Here is a 19,866-nt window from a genome sequence, read left to right on the forward strand (position 1 = left end):
TTTACACTTTAATTACTAGCCCAGGCACCCAGTTCTTTACTTGGTTCGGCTGGCATGCATGCAGACTATATCCTTCTTACTCCATCGTCATTTATAGCGTTTCCATTTATCTTGCTTTATTTTATAATAAATATAAGTCAGACTCATCAAAATAATGGTTCATACGAATCAATATCTCATCCTACCGGTACTAGTACTAGGCCTACTTTCTCCCAATATACTCAGCACTACTACCTACTCATCCATCCATCCATCCATCCATCCGCCACAACGCAATTATAGGACCTCTAGTACAACAAACAGTACGACAGTACGACAGTACGACAGTACGACAGTACGACAGTACAACAGTACAACAGTACAACAGTACAACAGTACAACAGTACAACAGTACAAAAAGACTCACGAAGATTTCGAACATCGCATCATCCCGAGGTGGCGATGAAAATCCCACCAATCAATACCAAATTCAATTCAATTCAACGTTTCAGTGTTCCAGTCCAGTCTTTCAACGTTGCTATTTTTCTCTATTAACTCTCAAATGCGTAACATACATACGCGAAATGCATCCCAAATAAGTCCGTTATTACGTGGCATAAACTACTTGACAAAATAATCGGAGATGCATAGTATATATTAGAATTAGCTATAATTTCTACAAATTCTGATTAGATTATATTAAACTCGACAGAAGAATTCTTTTATATATTATATATATAGAAAGAAAGTTTAATAAGATTTAAATTAAAAAGGAATAATTTAGTATTCTAAAATTATTTAGCTAATAAAAATAAAAATAATTTAATATTATCTTTTAGATTCTATATATCTTTATTAATTCTTAATTATATATTATAAAACTTTTAAATTCTATTTAAAATAAAGAAAAATCTTATTCTAAAAAAAGTATTTTTTATTAATCTTTATTTTCAGAAGTTATTTAAAATTAAAATAAAAAAGAGATTTAGATTTTTAAAAAATTATATTTAGAAACCCTAAAATGAATAAAGTTACTATTTTAAAAGTAATAAATTTAAAACTTTTTTTAATTCAAATATAAATAACTTTCTCAATTATAGATAGATCTTTATAAAAAAATATATTCATTTAATAGAAAAACTTTCATTTTATAATATATCTAGATTTAATATTATAGATTTCAAGTTAATTAAGTTATTAAAGATTAAAAAGATATTAGAAAATAGGTACTTTTCGAATCAATTTAATAACTTCGATTGCTTTTATTTCGATTATTTCAATTTCGATTCTTTAGAAACTTTAAGATAATATAATTATAATATTAACTAATTATAAATATCAATTCTAGCTTATTTTATCGAAAATTATAAAAGTTATAATGGTTTTTAACTTATACTATACATCTTTAATTAATTCTACGAGTACTTCAAACCAAGTCTCTGATCCCGAAAAACGGATGGAAACGTAGGGGAGTAGGTACCTGACTTTGCCTTACCTTAGTCAACTAGTCTCAACGCCTAGAACATTTCTCTTTAGGTGCAGCAGTAGCAGTAGCACCAAGGAAAACCCGAAAACCTGTCACTGCAAGACCGTTAAATGGGCATTCTCCAGATTCGGACGACATATCTTCTTCACGATTTCATGAAGGTACAAATGGAAAGAGTTATTTGAATTCGAGGAGGTATGAGGATCCCCCCAAAAACTCCATGAGATTATCGGTTTCAAATCATCCAAAGTCTGCGCCTATACTCATTGATCGATTGCAGATAGTTACCTAGATATCTATAAATGGTCACTTGCATAACGAAACATCTCGCGTAACACCCAAATCCCAATCCTTCCTCCACAAAATACAGGGAATTATATCCCTGGCGTAGGATGGCGGCAGGCGAGAGCTCTCGAATGTCACTCTACCCACTCAGGGGTTACTTTGGCTGCATTCACTCTGATAATCTTGCATAAAGGCATTGTACAAATCGGATGGGAATCTGGGTAGGTAGGTTTGTGCCAAACACGAAATATGAAAGTTTATGCTAATAATTTCCTTTTCTTTTCGCACTGTTCGGAATATGGTTGACGATATCAGATGATAATACTCGTTTTCATTTCGCCCACAATTAGAGTCGCTAGTTTGACCACCCTATCCTCTCATGATTTCCTTTTACGATCAATCTCATTTATATCGACATGGGAATTCCAAAATGTGATGGGGAAATGCACTTTCATGCATTTTCTAGGTACGTTCAGGTCATCTATCAGCCCCCGTGGCTGATTCTAGATCTTCTACTGCTTCGATTCCTTCCACCGCTCCTTTCGTTTCCACTTTGATCGCATACTTCTCTTCACAGCTCCAGATGAATAGATCTCGATGAAGAAGATAAGTTCCGCTTCATCCCCGTATATTCAGCCCCAATTTATTTTCACATTCTATCTCATGCCCTTACACATTCCCAAATCCCATCCAGCTAGTCGGCTAAGAGCGGAATACCTACCCACCGGTGTGAAGGTCGTGTTCCGTAACACAAAGATGGGATGTCAATGGCTACCGGCATATCAACCATGTCGTTGATCCTTTTTCATCCCTTTTTTGCTTTACGTGGCACACTCTGTCAGAGTTATCGGAGTGAGACAATGTCACATGATGATTGATGTTTCCAAGTATCGATTTTTTTGGTGTGACATTGTTTCTATATTTGCGTTCACTGTGTTACAGTTAACGTGTTCTTTTAGGCTCGAGGCCTTTTTGTTTGTTTGGGGTAAATCTCATATGCTTCAATGCCCAGACTGAAACCCTATCATATACATATTGTCTATCCTACCAATTGCTTTCTTCCTCTCTTTCCTTTTCCCAAATATTTACTTCTAAACTCGAGGCCAAGTCACAAGTCACAAATTCAAGGGCCCGAGAAATACAAATAAATGAGGCGAACTCACAAAGCCACATCGGCGCCCTGCATATGATCCATCGGAACTTGCGGATAAGATATAAGAAAGAAGTATGTATATGTTTCACATGACGGCAAACGGAAGCGGGTGATCGAGACCCAGTTGCTTGGTAAATAGTGACGTGACAACTTTGGGGATTGAGGCGTTTCCTTCGATTCATCTTTTTAAAAATCCATGAGGGCGTACGTAGGGTGAGGCTTGTTGAAGTATACAGCTGAGACTTGAGGAAGGTCTGAGGTGGGGGCTTGATGATGGCTACCTTGTATGATGCTACCAGATTCTGGTCTGGTGGTTAGGTGTATGTGTGCTTTTATAGGATGGAGATGGGAATCGAAGACGGGACTTGGAGACTGGAGACTAAATGGGATGTGTTGAGGGAGGAACCTAGTATACGTAGGTACGAAGTGATTGCAATTGTAATTGGTTGGTTTATCAATGAAAATACGGGAATCGAGATGGGAAAATAGGAGAGAAAGGCTCCTTCTCAGTAGGGCGTTATCGTGCAGGAGGAAAATGTTAGTACATACTCTGGAAATTGTAGTTGGAGTGAGCTGATCGAAAGACTACGTATATATTATGTGAATTCTGAAAACAAACAGGATTTGGATGTTGAGTCTTGAGTCTTGAGATGCTTTGTGGGGGGGGAGGACATGCGTGAATAAGGAATCGGGGGACGAAGGAATGGGGTAAGTGCTCATGAAGATGGATAGAATTGAGGATTATGAGGGTGGAGGTTTTCAGGGGGAGAGAAAGAGAGAGACAGCCAGATTCAGAGAGATTGGGATTGAGATTGTTGAATTCACATAGTGTGTGGATTTTTCATTGGGAGAAGGGGAATCTGCCGAGTGTTATTGTTGCGAAGTAAGTAGGTGAGTAGTACTCGGCTACTGGGAGATATTCTCAAAGTGCAAATAGCATGTTGTGCGTATCTTGTTTGGACTCGGGACTTGGGGGTTGTAGTTGGAAGTTCTTAGAGTATTTAGAGGATTTAGAGTATTTGAAGGTTAAAATTTCGGTTAAAATGTTATATGTATATAAATACTAGGTATATATATAAGATTTCAAATCAGTAAATGGAAAATCGGGACCTGAGTAGGTATTCTTGTTGATGATGGGTGATGTGGTGTCGAGTAGTTTTGAGCGCGTCTCGATTCTCTTTGAGGATCTCAGGATTGCGAGCTTGATCAGGAGGTTGGAAAGAGATTCTTGTCTATGGGTGAGGGGGTGGGAATCTTGATCTCTGTGCTCTGGTTCTTATTTCAGGATTGAGAATCGGGATTTGGAGTTCGAGTGTAATTGGATTGGTTGCGTGTGCATGAGTATGCAGTTTGAGTGTATTTTCGTTGAGGTCTCGGGATTGTGTGGGGTTGTGAGTATGGAAGAGATATGGGTAGTTATATCTATGCCCCATATGCTCCGGTTTCCTTGTGCATAGCATACACATTTAAGTACACTTCAGAATTGCGATCAAGAGTACGGAAGAGATATGGCAAGCCACTTGATTTGTAAGGTGACTGCTTAAATAGGTAGGTGCTACGTAGGTATGTAAGCATGCAGGCGAGATATTGATCAATCTTCGAGTATCGCGTTTACCCCACCTGTTCAGCCTGCTTACTTTATTTTGTCCATGAGATATATTTTGTGGACGATGTCTTCGGCGGAAAAGAGATCGGGAGTTGATGGTGATGATGAGATTGTCGGTACAAGAGACTTGGGATTGGAACTGGGAGCGACGGATTCTGATGCAGTGGGAAGATTGTCGTCGGGTGCTATTAGGACAGATGCTGTAGAAGTGGGTGGTGTTTGTGAAGCTCAGGAGCGGGGAAATGCTGAAATGCTCGTGGAGGTTGATGGCAAAGATATGTATGAAAATCAGGGGATTGAAGACGGTTCAAATGATTACCCTTCAACGAATAATTCGAGCCACTCTCCTGACCAGAATTTCGGTATCGAAAGTGGTGCAGATGGGTTGAGAAAAGAGGCATCTCGTGGGAACGAGGGACACGAAATTGTCGGAGCACATGTAATAGACGACTCGGATCGCCACAATGCCAGCTCTGGCAGCAATTTAGACGTGGATGAATATGATGATGATGATGATGATGATGGGGTCTATTTAAGGGAACATGAAGAGAGTGAAGAAGAAGAGAATGAAGGAGAAGAAAGTTCGGGCGATTGCTGTTCAGATCATCCAGATATCCTTTCTAGATCCGAGATCGATAGTCCCCGGTTCGTACGATGGCCAATTGAATGCTCCCAAGTGGCCGAAGAGACATGCACGGAGAGTGAGAACAGCACAAACACGACTACAGCTGAGGTTCTGAATCTAGACCTATGCAAATTTTGTAGAGTATTCTTTGATACTTGATCCTCTGCCCATGAATTATTATCCAACAAACATATGGATATCATTCTAGTTTCTGCGCATTATAATGCTATGTCTGAATTGGAAGCTTCGGCGTCTGGTGGATGTCCTTTGTGTGCTCTTTTTGTGAGTAAATTATACTTGAGTTGGGAAAATCACAATTCTCGTGCTCATGCGGCCGGCAATCACTTGCCGCCTGATCAGCTGAAGCCCTACCGCATGACACTTGAGCGTAATTCTGGCATAAGCTATAATCTCCACGAGGGAGAGTTGTTGTGGAATATATCGCTTGATTTCTGGATGGTCAAGGATGGTATTCGAGGCCGAGAGTCGGCTTATGCGATGATTGTACTAGATAACACACTGGATTCTGAACATCGTACACGCGAGTATCATACTAACACAGATCTTGGTCAAAATGCGTGGGAAAGCTTTCAATTAGGTTGTACTAAAGAATCGACAGATCTTGTGCGGGCATGGCTTCGAGAATGCTGTTTAGGTCACAGTGCTTGTAGACAACAGGAAAAAGCTTCTGCTCTACCTACACGGCTGATCAAAATTGATTCTCAAGAAATACGTCTATGTAAATCAGCCAATGAGAACTGCTCAAAGTATGCAACTTTAAGTGCTGGAGGACAAGCTCTTCGGGGAAGAAATTAAGGGAAAACAGTTGGCGAGCCCCTTCCTGGTCATGGGCTGCAGTGAAACAACCAGTCTCTATTTCTAGCGATGAAACAGTAGTTACTGAGGCATATATTGAAATCACCAAAGTCGACGTAACTCTTGAACATGATGATCCATTTGGAGGTGTTAAGAGAGGAGTTCTAAACGTTCGCTCGAGATCTATGATAATCTATAAGATAAAGTCACCATTTGACAAGTATAGTGGAAGATCAATTGGTAAAATCTCAATTAGACGTTACGCTCTGAAATGGGATTATACAGATTGTGGCTCGGAAGGCTTTTGGAATTCAATTTTGATATTACCTGTTGGCATCTTGAAAGCCGCGGGTACCGAGTATATAAGAATCGAGGGCATTTTGCTGAGACATACCGGTCAAGAAGATGGGCAATATGAGCGTCTAGGTCATTTCATGGTTCTCAAAATGGACCCTCATTACGAACTGATTTGTCGAGCCATGAATCTTGCCCAAGATGAGCAGTTCAGGGAGCTGGGTCTTGGCGATGCCCTTCCTTCAGAAAAGGACTATATCTCAACTGATGTGGATGAAGATGGAATTACGTGGTATGCAGTTTCTATTGTATGAAAACATGATGGCGTTACGACAGGCTGCACGAGCGTGGATTAGTTATGAAGTTTCTTGGGGCATTTTGCGATTTTGATTTTCATCTTGACCTTCAGATTTCTTATTAAATCTTTATTGTTGTTATGCTCTTGATATTTACACCGCAATGTTTTTGTTCAGAAATTCCATTTAGCTTTTATGATTCGATGGAGGGAGAAGATAGTTATTACCTATCAACACGATTGGAGTATTGCAGCACACAACACGTCTGCTATGTCCCTGACGTCAATATTAAAAATTGGCAACGGCAAATTGCAAAGAGAGAACTAAATACATGCGTATAACCGGTATAGTTCAACAGTTGTAGTCAAGTGCTTTGCTCGAAGATCTCGTGGATAGATGTAGATGTAGGCGGGCTATACAAATTGGAGTGTGGAATACTGAGCCCTCAAGGTATTGATGCACAAAAATTCGATCTATTAAGACTATCACTCTAGCATTTGATCGGCTCACTTCAAGCTACCGCTTAATCCTCCCGTCAACAAGCCTTAGCAGGGTGATCTGATGTGGTTTGCCCAGCACCATGCAATTGTGGACATTCGAACCGCGTCTTACTTGAATTCAAATATGGAAGTGTATTGCTTCAAGGGTATGGTATAAGCAGTGAAGTAATAAATTATATAGTAGCACCTCTTATATTGCACCAGATAACATGCTCTAGATGCGAGTCTCCAAATCTCTGTAAGAGAGTGAGAGTCAAAAGTTGCCTCAATGACATTACCCCCACTTCGAGGAGGCGAACGAGGTAAGATGATGAAGTATCGCATAATACATCGGACTCATTGCATAGAGGCTTGTATGAATCATGCACGACGGTTTTACAATTTTTGAAACGGCTTTTAGGTGATATTGTGTATTGGGAGAGGTGAAGAGTACTGATTAGTTGTAGAAGGTCACTGACGTGTTGTGTATGAACCTGGACGGCGACAAGTCTATTACAGGCCCGCGGCAACGAGCTAATTTATAGAGCAGCATTCGCAGGGTGGAATGAATGGACCTCACAAACCATCTCAAACTAGGCTTCTTATCAATTGCAGATGTGTTTCTACGCTATAAAGCCAAAGGTTGACGTTCTCAAGATATCATCAACTTCGCAATATCTGATTCACACCACTTGATTCTTGCCAAGCTATGTCCATTAGATGAGAACAGAGCCTCGCTAGTGATCAGTTTTGCCAAGATAGTACGTACAAGCGAGAATAGATATTATATTTACGTACTTTCTCCCACTGTTGTTTATATGAGCTCCATACAATTACTCTACCATGGAAAGTGGGCCGATGATAGCAGGGACAAGAACTTCAAATTCATGAGTTTATTTTCAATTGCTCACCTTTAATTCACTGTAGAAATTCACTGTGATGACACCACGAACCTGAAATTGTTCGAGGGGATTATACTTGGGGCTGTGTCTTGGGGGGTGGATGGGAATTGTTTGCCGAATTCTACCTCTCCGACAAACTTATAACCCCTTAGTTCTTCGACTTTCTCCATCGATATTCTTCTATCAAAGAAAATGGCATTTCAGCCGTTCTTGTCACCGGGAATATCAAGTAGCTACACCATATTGCTACTTACCACAACCATCACACTCTCCCACTCGGACTCCTCATCTGGTCATCTCAAACCCGAGCCACTAATTATGCCATAGCTCACTTGATAGGTCCTTCCCACCTCGTTCGCTATGTATCACCTATGAACTCCATCTGGTTTCTCTATGGTAGTTCCATCGTGCGACTCTGTCAACGACTTGGAATTGCATCTGAAAACTTCACACGCATCATTCTCACGGTTGGGAAGCCAATGAGCGAGCGCAAATCTTCGTTGATTACGGGGATGCATTTCTAGTTGTTCATCCGGGGGGGGGGGGGGGGGGGGGGGGTAATACAACTTTGTGTTGCGGATGCTAATATTATCTATGATATTTTGATGAGGAATACGGAGTTTAGGAGGTATATGGAGGAGATGGCGGGTTTAGATGTCAATGGACGGAATTTGTTTACGGTGGATGGTACGGAGTGGCAAGCTCATTGAAAGATGACGACAGTGACGTTTACGGAGGAGAATAATGAGATAGTTTGGCAACAGTCTTCAGCGCAGGCGAAAGGAATGTTGGAGTACTGGACAAAACAGGCGGAACAGCCAGTTCGATCGACATATTTAGATACTAAGAGCTTCACGCTTAATGTTCTTGCAGCTGTGATGTTCAACGAAGTGTACCCATTTGAAGGTCAGAAGGTTGAGAAATGGGATGCTCGTAAGAATGATAAGTCGTATCAGTATCGGAAGTCTCTATCCACGATTCTGTCATCTATCAACCAAATTTTTGTTGTTGGAGAAGAAGGTCTAAAAAGCTTGGTGGACACCTCGATCATTTAAAAATGCAGCCAGAGCGATGAATGATTTCCGCTCCTAGATTTTCAATTTGATGGATAAAGAGAAAGAGCATCTTGCACGTGGAAAAAACTGAGAAAAAACGTCTAGTAGCGCGACTAGTGAAAGCTCGTGAGGAGGGTGAAGAATCGAACACAGATATTACAACCATTGACAAAACATCGTATAAAGGAAGAAAGACGACACTTACGAAGAAAGGGATCTCAAGTCATCTATTCGTCTGCGCTTTTGCCGGTAAGGATACAACAGCTATTACGCTCACCAGCTTACTTATCCATCTTGCTGCGCACCTCGACACTCAAGATTGGATTTCTCAGGAGACAAACTATCATCTACGCACAGATACGAATGTAGAGTCCTGGAAATACGAAACATACTTTCAATTGAAGCGCTGTAGAGCAGTTATTGTAAGTCCCTCACTTCTGACGTCTAGAAGTGTGAGTACACTCATAAATGGCAGTTCGAAACTCTTCGTATTTGTCATCCTTTATCTCAACTCGTGAAAACTACTGGTTCACAAGAGATAAGTCTTGCAGTTGATGGGAAAATATATCTTCTTCCACCCCATACTACTGTACTGTGCACTGTTCTATACCCGCTCTTCATGCGCATCCAAAATACTGGGGTTCCGATCCTCTTGCCTGGAATCCTGGCCGGTTTATCAGTACATCGTTTACCTCCGCTCCCGTTGAAAATCCTAGCACGCAAGACTTTGACAAGGAAAAAATCGAAGCAGATACGTCGCATCATTTCATGCCCTTTGCGTGGGGTCAACGAGTATATCCTGGTAAGAAATTTGCGCAGGTAGAGCTAGTTGCTGTACTAGCTGTATTATTCAAAGACTGGAGAGTTGAGATTATCCCCAATGACGGAGAGACTGGTAAGCAGGCAAGAGAGAGGGCATGGAAGAGTAGTTTGGCGGTTGATCATGAGAGACATATGTTGCATGTAATGTTTGATCCGGAGAGTGTGGGATTGAGATGGGTTAGGAGATAATGGGACACTGGTCTAGCTTATTCTTGAGGTTTTGATGAGAGGGTTGCTGTGGGCTCAGGATGATTGGTGCTAGTGTATTCATGTTGAGACGATGAATAAATACCCTATTTGAGGATGTGTGAAAGCTAAGACATTATCTTTGGACTGGCTGGCTCTGGATTTGTTATTGACAATGAGATATCAAGTAGCGAATTAACTGGGCTTGGTGTACTTCACGAATCAAGTTCTCTCCAAATGCTTGATGAACGCGATGTGAATGTATATCAAGAACATGACAAAACTAAATGTCTCTTCAATAAAAAGGTATATTCGTTACTACTACCTACACTACCTCTGAAACCCCCTTCTTTTCCATCTCTCCCCCCTTCCACAGTCGTCCATATCTCTAACTCCGCCCTCCAACACTCCATCCTCCCTCTTCCCAGAATGTAGACACAAAGCGAACCTGAAAAGTCCATCGAGCATAGACGATAATCAGGATTTTGAAGCGTTCATTTCTCTGAGCGATCCATTTCAGTACTTGGGTCTTGTGAAAACAAAGTCCCTACTACAATCCTACTTGAACTTATCCAAGTAAACTTGGATGGGCCCAGGTAGGGCTGACAATGGATGCTGTGGTTATATGTAAAGAGGAAAGAAAAGATGTTGAGGCGAGGTGAAGGATTTTATGGTAGATGGGAGGTCTGTGCGTTTTGAGCGTGATTAGGTAATATGGCGATTGGTGCCTGAGAATGAAGGGTGAGATTCGTGGATCATCAGATGGAAGCGATGAGGATTCAAAGGGAGAGTGGAATGGACTCATAGCTTGAATTAGACGAAGAAAAGCTGGCATTACAGACTATGAAAGGTTGTTTGACAGGAATCGTTAATATTGTAATCATTATTAATGATATCCATATTCCCAACCATAGCTCATGTACCATTCATTCAACGCTCACAACACCCCAATAACCCAACCTCCATCTGGGATTGAATCGATGTTATTAACATCCAATTCCTGTCTCCCATTCATCTTACGACGAAATAAACTACTTGCTGGATAGACAACTTTCCTTAATCTATTTGATGATCCGAGAGGTTGAAAACTCTTAAGTCCACACCATGGATCTAATCTCATGTGATCTTCCCAAAACGTCTTTCTCGCGGCTATAAAACTATCTTGCTTAGGGATCTTGAGGGTGGCAACTGTTTGCCATGGGTAGTTTTCGGGATCCTAGACCTTACCGGCATATTCTATAGGTTGGTCTTCGAGATTCTCAAGGAGCTGGACTCGGAAGAGATATCCTGCGTCGTGATTTGTGTGAAATTCTTTGAGCCATTCACTGAGAATATTATCTGGATGAGCGTCTGGTTTGACCGTCTCTTCATAGAGCTTCTTTTGCGTTTCCGAAGATGGAACTAGGCAGTATCTGACAACATAGTCACCGAATCTATAAGCAGTTTGCGAATACTGTCGTGTTGACTAGATGTATGTCAGCAATTGAGTTATGCAGCGTGGCTAGATGGTGTGAATATATACCTCGAGGTGAGTATTCCTGACTTCATCACGAGCTTTTTGTAATGCCGTATCTTTGCGAACTTCTAAATGCCTGTATAACTCAGCCTTGTCTCCTCCGTACTTAATTCTAAGATCAATAATTTCTTTTGTCGTCTTTGCATCTGCAAGATCTAATGCAGGAGTACTATTGAATTCGATATCCTGTGTGCTCAACTCTTTCCCGTCAAATCTTTCACCATGAACATTGAAAACCTTCATTCCTAGACCTCGAGGTTGCGGAATACGATCGTCGAGAGCTGGATCACCAGGTTCGGTACCATATCTCATGACAATTGGATATGTCTTTGGACGAGAGAACATGCTTTGCGCAAGATGTGGAGGTAAACCTCCAACAACCATTTCACCCTTGACCAGTCTTTGAGCTCTTGCATGTGTTCCCTTTGATGATGTTAGTATTTCTATTTTGACCCAGGGTTGAGAAGTAGTACCTCCAAAGCAATGACGATGAGTATTAAATTGAGCTTGTTGAATGGCATTAATCTGGTCCGCAATAGCTTGTATATCTTCTTGTTCATTGGGAGGGATAACTTCAAACCCTGAAGCATCCCATTTCATATAGTTGCGGGACTTCATTTCCTCTGATTCAATGGAGCCCATGATGTAAAAAAGTGAAGTTGAAAGTCATCTATTAGGAGTATGGATAAGAAGAGGAGTTGATACAAGCTTGAAGTTCATAGATCATTAGAGGATACCTTAAAGAGCTTTATATACCAAGTAGCCATTCGCTTGAATGGCAGAATGGGCGGGGTAGAGACTAGAATAGCCCATTCCTTTCAACACCATAATCGTCGAACTAAGCTTGGTCGGCGATATAAATATCAAATCAAAGAAGAAGATTGGTAACTGGAGAACAATTCTATGACTATAGAATATAGCTCTCCCGTCCCCGCAACTGGGGATCTATCACGAGTAGGAGAACTGTGATTTAGGGTTGTAGTAGTTATTCTATATGCAAGTATCTCAAATCATTCCGTGAGCCTAGAGACTAATAGACTCTCGGATGAATGGTATTTTGGCCTGTGCCCTTCTTCTTGAGATATGTACCAAGATTCCAGATGTGACACTTGCTTTTGACTGGACAGATACCTTCTTTTTAATACCAACTTATTATGTTGGCTCTCATCAAACATTTACACGTGAATAACAGTAGATGAACATGATGAATGTGTCGCAATTGATGCAGATGGGGTCTGACCCTTCGTCAATACAAACACAGGGAGAACATAAAACCGATGGAAATATTGACGAATACGGTAACTTCTTCAACCCTAAAGCGTATCATTACGCAGCTCTAAGACTTCGGGCTAAACATATACTGTGCCATAATTGGAGAACGCTACCTAATAATGTTCAAAGGTCACAGCCTCGACAATAATTGAATTGCGATTGGTCCCAAAGAGAAAGTTTTCTTGTTATTATCAAATCTGTTCCTATTATCAAATCATGTCAGCCACAGCTCCTACGGATTCTTCCAATGTTACTTCTCCAGGTTCGTTTGCCCTTGTACATCGCCGTTATGGTGGGGAAGCTCACGCTATAAGAACAAACACTGACATAATAATAGCGAAGAAGAAGAGCAATAAGAAGAAGAAGAATGCCAAATCGAAATCAAATGGAGAAATACCCCAAATTCAAGATCAAGTGAACGATCTCACAGTAAACGTAGCAGAAGAAGAAGATGGGAATCCAGAGGAATCCGGGCAGTCAACTGTGGTACGAGTGACACCTGTTCACAACTCACTATATAGCAAACATAAGCGCATTCTGACAATTCTCGACAGAATACTCCAAAGGACGCCCAATTTCCATCAAGCATAGATTCGCAAACGAACGGGCGCAAAATTGACTCCGCGGGTAATGGCCATACCATTGCGCCAACACAATCTAGCACCGGGAAGAAAGAAGGGACCTCGGAAAGCAATGGATCAGATGAATTGGACTCGAGTGCTCGACTGGAAGCAATGACGGCGGAACGCCAGGCATTGCGCGCTGAAGTTGAACAATTACGAAAATCCCTCGAGGATATCCAGGGCAAGCACACGGAAGAAGATTCAACAGCCAAGGACCAATACTCGGAGAATCTATCATCTGTCGAGGCAAAATACAAAAATGAGATCACCGCACTCAAGAGTCAACACGAGGAGGAAATTTCTACAGTCCGAGCAGAATTAGAGGAGACTGAATCTTCGAGAGAAAACTGGGAATCTCAATATCATACATTACTCACACGCGTCAATACGATCAAAACGACTTTGGGGGAGCGATTGAAGGCAGATAAAGAGGAATTGGCGGAGGCCAATGAGAAAATAGAAGACTTAGAATCACAAGTAGAATCGTTTCAAAGTACTATCCAAGGATTGGAGGACGAGGTATCCAAATTGAGGAATGAACTGAACGAATCGTCCAAAGAACTTTCGAGCATGCGGAATCGTAATAATTTATCACAGCAGAATTGGGTTCATGAAAGGGAAGATTTACTTCAACAAGCTAAACATCTCAAAGAGGAAGCCGATGCTGCAAAGGAAGCCATGGGAGATTGGGAAGTTTTGGCTATGGAAGAAAGATCTATACGAGAGAACCTGGAGAGTAGAGTTTCTGATATGGAGGAACAATTTTCAGCTCAGAAAGAAGCATACGAAACCACCGTCGCCGAACGTGATAGTCATTCTCAGGTGGTTGATGGATTACAACGAGCTTTGCAGGAGATCCAAGAGACTCGAAGACAGGAACTTCGAGAAATGGTCGAAAGTTATGATGAGCAACTTCAATCTTTGAAAAAGATCGTTCAGGAGTCGGATTCTAGATGTGTGGAGGCTGAAACTTCGAAAGAAGCTCTGCAAACAGAATTGAATCGACTCCTTCCATTTGAAAAGGAAGTCAAGGAAAAGAATTTGTTGATTGGAAAACTTCGTCATGAAGCCATTTTGATCAATGATCACCTCACGAAAGCGTTGAGATTTATCAAAAAGTCGAAAGTAGAGGACAATGTTGATAGGTATGTTACACTCCCACACTACGAAATCGAATTTCGAACTAATTAAATGTAGACAAGTTGTCACAAACCACTTTTTACATTTCCTCTCATTGGATCGTTCAGATCCAAAGAAATTTCAAGTCCTACAAGTCATTGCTTCATTATTGAACTGGACAGATGAACAAAAAGAACAAGCTGGTTTAGCCAGACCAGGCGCTTCGAGTAATAGTCTACGCTTACCGATGTCGCCCTTTCACCGAACCCCAAGCACACCATCTTTATCCACAGAATTCTTTACCGAGCCCTCAACCTCTCAAAAGGAATCTCTATCAGAACTCTGGACTGGCTTTCTAGAGAAAAGCGCCGAAGAAGGAAGTGTGAAAGATAGTCGAAGTGGAAGCGTCAGTAGCTCAGCTACTCTCGCAACAAAATAGGATATTGGGAACTTAGGGCCTTTTGATTTGTGGAATAGATTGAGGTGTATATTAGCTACATTGCGAGGGCGTTTCACGGGGTGTGATATTGGTGTTGTGATGGTTCTCATGCCGTTTGTTTTTTGTGCTATGAGATTCTTTGACATGGCGTTGCTCGTGGAATCTGCGTTTTATTTCGTTTTGGGCAAGTAGCATATTGTATCATATCATATAGGGTCTTTCGTGGTGGGCTTGTTAGCACCAATCGATCGTGTGTGCGGGAGAAATTTTAATATTGGGTTTCTTGATTAGGTTGCTCGTATCTGAGGGTTGTGTCTTGTTCTAGTGATGTATAATTTTCAGCGTGGTGATAATTCCTTTCACGAAGGGGTTGGAGGCGTATAGATTGGTACACTACGATTGGTGTTATCTTCATCGATATCTAGCCTTTCTTGGGAGGGGGGTGGAGGTTGTCTTTAGAAATGATCGAGCATTCAGGTGCGTTAGCTTTAAGAATCTAAATCTAATTTTCTGGATTGTCCGTTGAGAGATTGATTAACTAGTTCTGAAATGAAAGGGGGATAGTTGGAGTCTGAATATAGACGAGCTTCTGGATTATAATTTATAACTCATGCTCATGACATCTAGCTTCTCCACACTGAACAAAGGTTTGTTTGAAAAGAAAATTGATATTGATGAAAATCAGAGCTATATCAATATTGAGGATCTATCAATGTGTACAAAAAACACCATAAAATTACATAACCACCTTGCCTACACCCCCCAGAACAGCCTCCGCAAAGGCATCTGCATCCCTCTGTACCGCAACCAGATCAACTCTCCCCTCCAATGCATTTCTAACACCATCGACTACCTCCCTAGTCTCTAGTACCTCTAACATAACATTCGCTTCTCTCACCCAATATTCGTTTACTTTTCCTCTCAAATCTTTATCTCTCACCGTCGTATTACGCATCAATGCTATCCCGTTCAATTTCCCTCTCACCTGGTCTATAATCCTCGTCGTGGCTTCTATTTTTTCCGCCGTCGTAGGCGGAGTGAGGAATGCTCGGTTTGTGGAAGATAGATAGAGAAGCCAACCAATAAGTCCATCTAATGCTGCTAATGCGATATTGCGATAGAGTTGCATATTCCAATAAAAGTGATCGATTTCCTCGAGTCTGAGTGCAGTGGCATTATTGGTATGTTTGTACTGTGTGACGAAATAGATATCGAGGACCGCGATTGCGCCAGCGAGAGTGGTAGCTTTTCCGCGCCAGATATTTGCTTCTTTGCCGATAAAGAGGGTACTGGTTGCGAGGGCCAGAACGCAGAGATTAAAAAGATGTGGTATGACGATGCTCACGAGGGAGTAGAGTAGGTAGGATGGAGGATCTTCGGGGTGGCAGAAGGGACAGTTTGTCATGGTATCGGGACCGTATTTTAGATATAAGAGTCGTGATTCTTTACTGGTAAATGCATTTTTGAGGATTTCGTCGGCGGGAGTAAGACCAGTGGGACGTAAGGTCTGGAGACGGGTAAAAAGGACATCGGTTGGGATTTGTAGACGAGACTGGGTGAGTGTGAAGAGTGAGGGATTGGTAAAGGTAGGGAAGGTTTTGATGAGGAAAGCGAGAGAGGTTATGAAGAGGATCGTGAGAGCGCGAGATATATTTTGAGGAACCGGTCGAACTGTGAGACCGTGGGCTTGAGGAGCTGCGCGCTGCGATCGATAGTATGCGATTGCTTTGGGGAGAAGCAATGGTCCAAAGAATATTACGATGGACTTGATACTGTGGATGAGTTAGCTTGTGAATCTGTGAGTCTACAAATTGCAGGTCTTTGATGGTATAACTAAGAGACAAGAGAAGAAAATTGTACATACGTCCCAAACGATATTCCCACCATAATATATGTGCGAAGCTCAACTTGTATAAAGTATCATAGGTTTGGCAGTTTGAATCGATTCCTCATTTCTTCAGAACACGTTCGCGATAAGACAATCAAAGGGTATTCTGCCATGAAACAATAATAGAGGCGGTGGCTGCATATAGTTAGTATATCTTTAGCGTTTCTATTAGTATGGGGACTCGAAATAAATTCGGCATACATAAATTCTTTGAAATTTTCGTTCTGGGAATCTAACAAATACAAAACAGCCAAACTCAACCATGAGTTGTTTGGAGTATGAGCAACGCACTTGCGCATGAGAATTTGATTCTGTTCCCTGGTATGCGCTTGCTATTCTCGAATTGCAATGGGAATAATTAGGTATAGTATTGATTTGATACACATGTAGTGGCACTTTCGAAGCTTTGGCGACCTATTTCTCAATGGTCTCTCACAGTCAAAAAGTATGCCCAGATTGAGCCCCAAGTACTCTGCCAAGAGTCATCTCACTCGTGTTGCATGATCTCAGCGTTAGCTATGAGGATCTTTGCGTCTTAATTGTTGAGAGACATCACTTATATCATATTCTCGTGTTTCGTAAAAATGCAGAAACATTCGTACAGCATTGCGTTCGTAAAGATATAAATACGTATCAGGAGTTGTAAGCCTCACAACTCTTTCTTGCCAGGCTTCTCTGTGCCTTGTCCACCGGCCTTCATAGGCTCCTCCATCTTCTTCGCCTTTACACCAGTTTGTGTTCCCAAAACCAACGCAACCACTGCAACCAAAGCATCACTGACCAACAAAATCACAGCTGCGCATGCAAGTGTCCATGCTTGTATACTGATACTTCCCAGTGGTGCTCTAGGGAAACTCAACAACCACTCCGCGTAATAAGGGAACCATCCTTTGGGCAACCAAAACATGGCTTGCTTAGAAAACCAGAATTGTAATAACATGCGTAGACCGTTCGTGCCCAACCAGCGGAGTGTGGTAATTGAGGAATCGAATGTAGATTTGGTGGAATCGAGCGTGGATTCTGTAGGAGAGATGTTAGATTTGAGCCACTTGTTGAAGTTTGTAGGTTTGGGGGTTTAGAGACGTACTTGACTTCTCCAACTGATCAAATAGCTTGTCATGCTGTCTGCGCAATTTCGCCCATCTGGCAAATTCGTCTTGACTACTTGTAGCATTCATTTCATGACGAACTTTCATGAATTCTCGTTTCAACTTCTTTTGCTCGCCCGCGGACTGCGACGTTGGTGTTGGGAACATATTGTAGAGATTCCATAGCTAGGATTGGTCAGATGATTTTGCGAGAGGAATATTGAACTGTAAAGCAACTTGGCAAGGTTAGATATTGAGGATTGGAGAGCTTACTAGATTATTGATCGCATCTGCACCAAAAGTATTGACGAGGTGGATGAGTAACTGGACAAGAAAACATGTAAAGAGGAGAGACGGCATTTTCAAAGCTATGTAGTCGAATATCCGACTGCCTCTTTCTTCGAGAACTTCCTGAAAATATAGTTGTGGGAACTGTGTCGTGTCCGCTCGGTGGTGGGCTATCATACTCGACTCATTGTAATTTGTACGGAAGCTTCAGAAGCTCGGACCATGTTGAGGTCATCACGAGAATGTAAACTATTTCTGAGACTACCATAGCATCTTTCTTCTCTACGACAGCAAACAAACATTCCTTCTGAATGTCATGAACTTCCAGTTCATGCAACTTATATAATCTCTGAGCAGATGAGTATCATTTGAATGATTTCACATATTGTACTGCCACCCCAGAGCTCAACATCATGTCACGAGCACTTGATAAAGATACTATTGCATCTTTAAATGCTGGCGATTCTCAAAAAGTCTACGACGATATCGTGAAAGTATTCGATCCTTATTTTGCTCTCGGTCACGAACTGATAGACTTTGAGCTTCTTAGGAAAGGTCAATTACCGGAAGATGTCAATACGGTAGTCCTCGAGAACAGTGTTGGTATACCTAAAATCAAACTCATCCAAGCATTTGTTGTTGCGCGGAAAGTGTTCTTCAACTTCAAAGATTTGGGCCCCAAACATTCAAAGGAGATCCGGGATGCTACTTCAATCATTCTTCTCACAGATCCGGAACATTTAACTGCGTGTAATGCTCGAAAAAGACTTATACAAAGTATTCGAAAAATGACTGTATTTGAGCTGGGGTTGGAAGTAAAGAGCGAGCTACGTTTCGTTGACAGTCTCTTGACGTCCCACCTCAATCGTCATACGAAGTCACCGACACTATGGAGCCACAGGAGATGGCTTCTTGAGTTTCGTCAATCCAAGACGCCACCTCTTGATGTATCTCGGGACCTTACATCAGTTGTTATGGTGGCAGCTGAGAGGCATCCTCGGAATTACTACGCATGGTCTCACATGCGGTGGTTGATGGAATCGGTGGAAGGTGATGAGACTACCTACCTTACAATAATATATAATGCAAAGAAATGGTGTTTGGGGCATCCAGGAGATACCTCCGGGTGGTCTTTCCTGTTGTCCTGTCTATCTTCTCCCACATTTCTAACGGCGACGTCTACGATTGACCGAAAGACTTTGATATGTGAAGAAGTTCTTGGAATGGCAATTTCATTAAGATGGAAAGAAGAATCTTTATGGGTATTTCTCAGGACTTTGGTGGCATCTGGGAATATAACAGAGAAGTGTAGATTCGCATTTTTACAAGCCTTGGAAGATTTCAAAGATTCCTCGGATGATGCTAAAAGTCAACGAATAAGTCAATCTGCGCATGAATGGTACCTGGAATATGGGCAAAACATTCCGCCTCATTCCATCAAGACATAACGTTTCAAGAATTCAGTGTAAGACATCTTCATGCAAAGTGCCTCTTTACCAGCCGTTTGTCCACCCAAAACAAACCTGTACGGAGATTTCTCAACGTTCGGTTAAACGTCAGACCTTCTAGTCGAGGAAAAGGATAGAAAGGTGATTGATTGTTTGTGATTGTTGTTTTGTTAGAAACAACTTAACACCAAAGCACCCATT

At 41.6% G+C, this 19,866-nt stretch overlaps 7 protein-coding genes across 7 annotated transcripts; 4 read left to right on the top strand and 3 right to left on the bottom strand.

Moving 5' to 3' along the window:
• Positions 1-4,573: 4,573 nt before the first annotated feature.
• Positions 4,574-6,558, top strand: EAF01_005545 (uncharacterized protein; the record flags this gene model as incomplete). Its single annotated transcript, XM_038913798.1, has 3 exons — positions 4,574-5,210; positions 5,343-5,901; positions 5,961-6,558. The coding sequence occupies 3 exons, from the start codon at positions 4,574-4,576 to the stop codon at positions 6,556-6,558; spliced, it is 1,794 nt and encodes a 597-aa protein (XP_038770247.1).
• Positions 6,559-8,634: 2,076 nt separating this feature from the next.
• On the top strand, positions 8,635-9,987 carry EAF01_005546 (uncharacterized protein; the record flags this gene model as incomplete). The annotated part of the gene is made up of 4 exons (XM_038913799.1): positions 8,635-8,854; positions 9,085-9,398; positions 9,452-9,570; positions 9,657-9,987. 4 exons carry the CDS (start codon positions 8,635-8,637, stop codon positions 9,985-9,987), a joined length of 984 nt encoding a protein of 327 aa, XP_038770248.1.
• Positions 9,988-11,200: 1,213 nt separating this feature from the next.
• Positions 11,201-12,142, bottom strand: EAF01_005547 (uncharacterized protein; the record flags this gene model as incomplete). Its single annotated transcript, XM_038913800.1, has 2 exons — positions 11,201-11,449; positions 11,507-12,142. 2 exons carry the CDS (start codon positions 12,140-12,142, stop codon positions 11,201-11,203), a joined length of 885 nt encoding a protein of 294 aa, XP_038770249.1.
• Positions 12,143-12,886: 744 nt separating this feature from the next.
• On the top strand, positions 12,887-15,260 carry EAF01_005548 (uncharacterized protein). The gene is made up of 4 exons (XM_038913801.1): positions 12,887-13,034; positions 13,110-13,258; positions 13,327-14,540; positions 14,593-15,260. The coding sequence occupies exons 1-4, from the start codon at positions 12,989-12,991 to the stop codon at positions 14,951-14,953; spliced, it is 1,770 nt and encodes a 589-aa protein (XP_038770250.1). The 5' UTR covers positions 12,887-12,988; the 3' UTR covers positions 14,954-15,260.
• A 429-nt stretch (positions 15,261-15,689) lies between these two features.
• Positions 15,690-16,840, bottom strand: EAF01_005549 (uncharacterized protein; the record flags this gene model as incomplete). The annotated part of the gene is made up of 2 exons (XM_038913802.1): positions 15,690-16,725; positions 16,818-16,840. 2 exons carry the CDS (start codon positions 16,838-16,840, stop codon positions 15,690-15,692), a joined length of 1,059 nt encoding a protein of 352 aa, XP_038770251.1.
• A 650-nt stretch (positions 16,841-17,490) lies between these two features.
• On the bottom strand, positions 17,491-18,289 carry EAF01_005550 (uncharacterized protein; the record flags this gene model as incomplete). Its single annotated transcript, XM_038913803.1, has 3 exons — positions 17,491-17,861; positions 17,929-18,115; positions 18,203-18,289. 3 exons carry the CDS (start codon positions 18,287-18,289, stop codon positions 17,491-17,493), a joined length of 645 nt encoding a protein of 214 aa, XP_038770252.1.
• Positions 18,290-18,630: 341 nt separating this feature from the next.
• EAF01_005551 (uncharacterized protein) lies at positions 18,631-19,665 on the top strand (the record flags this gene model as incomplete). Its single annotated transcript, XM_038913804.1, has 1 exon — positions 18,631-19,665. The coding sequence occupies one exon, from the start codon at positions 18,631-18,633 to the stop codon at positions 19,663-19,665; it is 1,035 nt and encodes a 344-aa protein (XP_038770253.1).
• Positions 19,666-19,866: the final 201 nt, after the last annotated feature.

This window comes from Botrytis porri (genome assembly GCF_014898465.1).
Source record: "Botrytis porri strain MUCL 3234 chromosome Unknown BPOR_007, whole genome shotgun sequence".
Classification (NCBI taxonomy): domain Eukaryota; kingdom Fungi; phylum Ascomycota; class Leotiomycetes; order Helotiales; family Sclerotiniaceae; genus Botrytis; species Botrytis porri.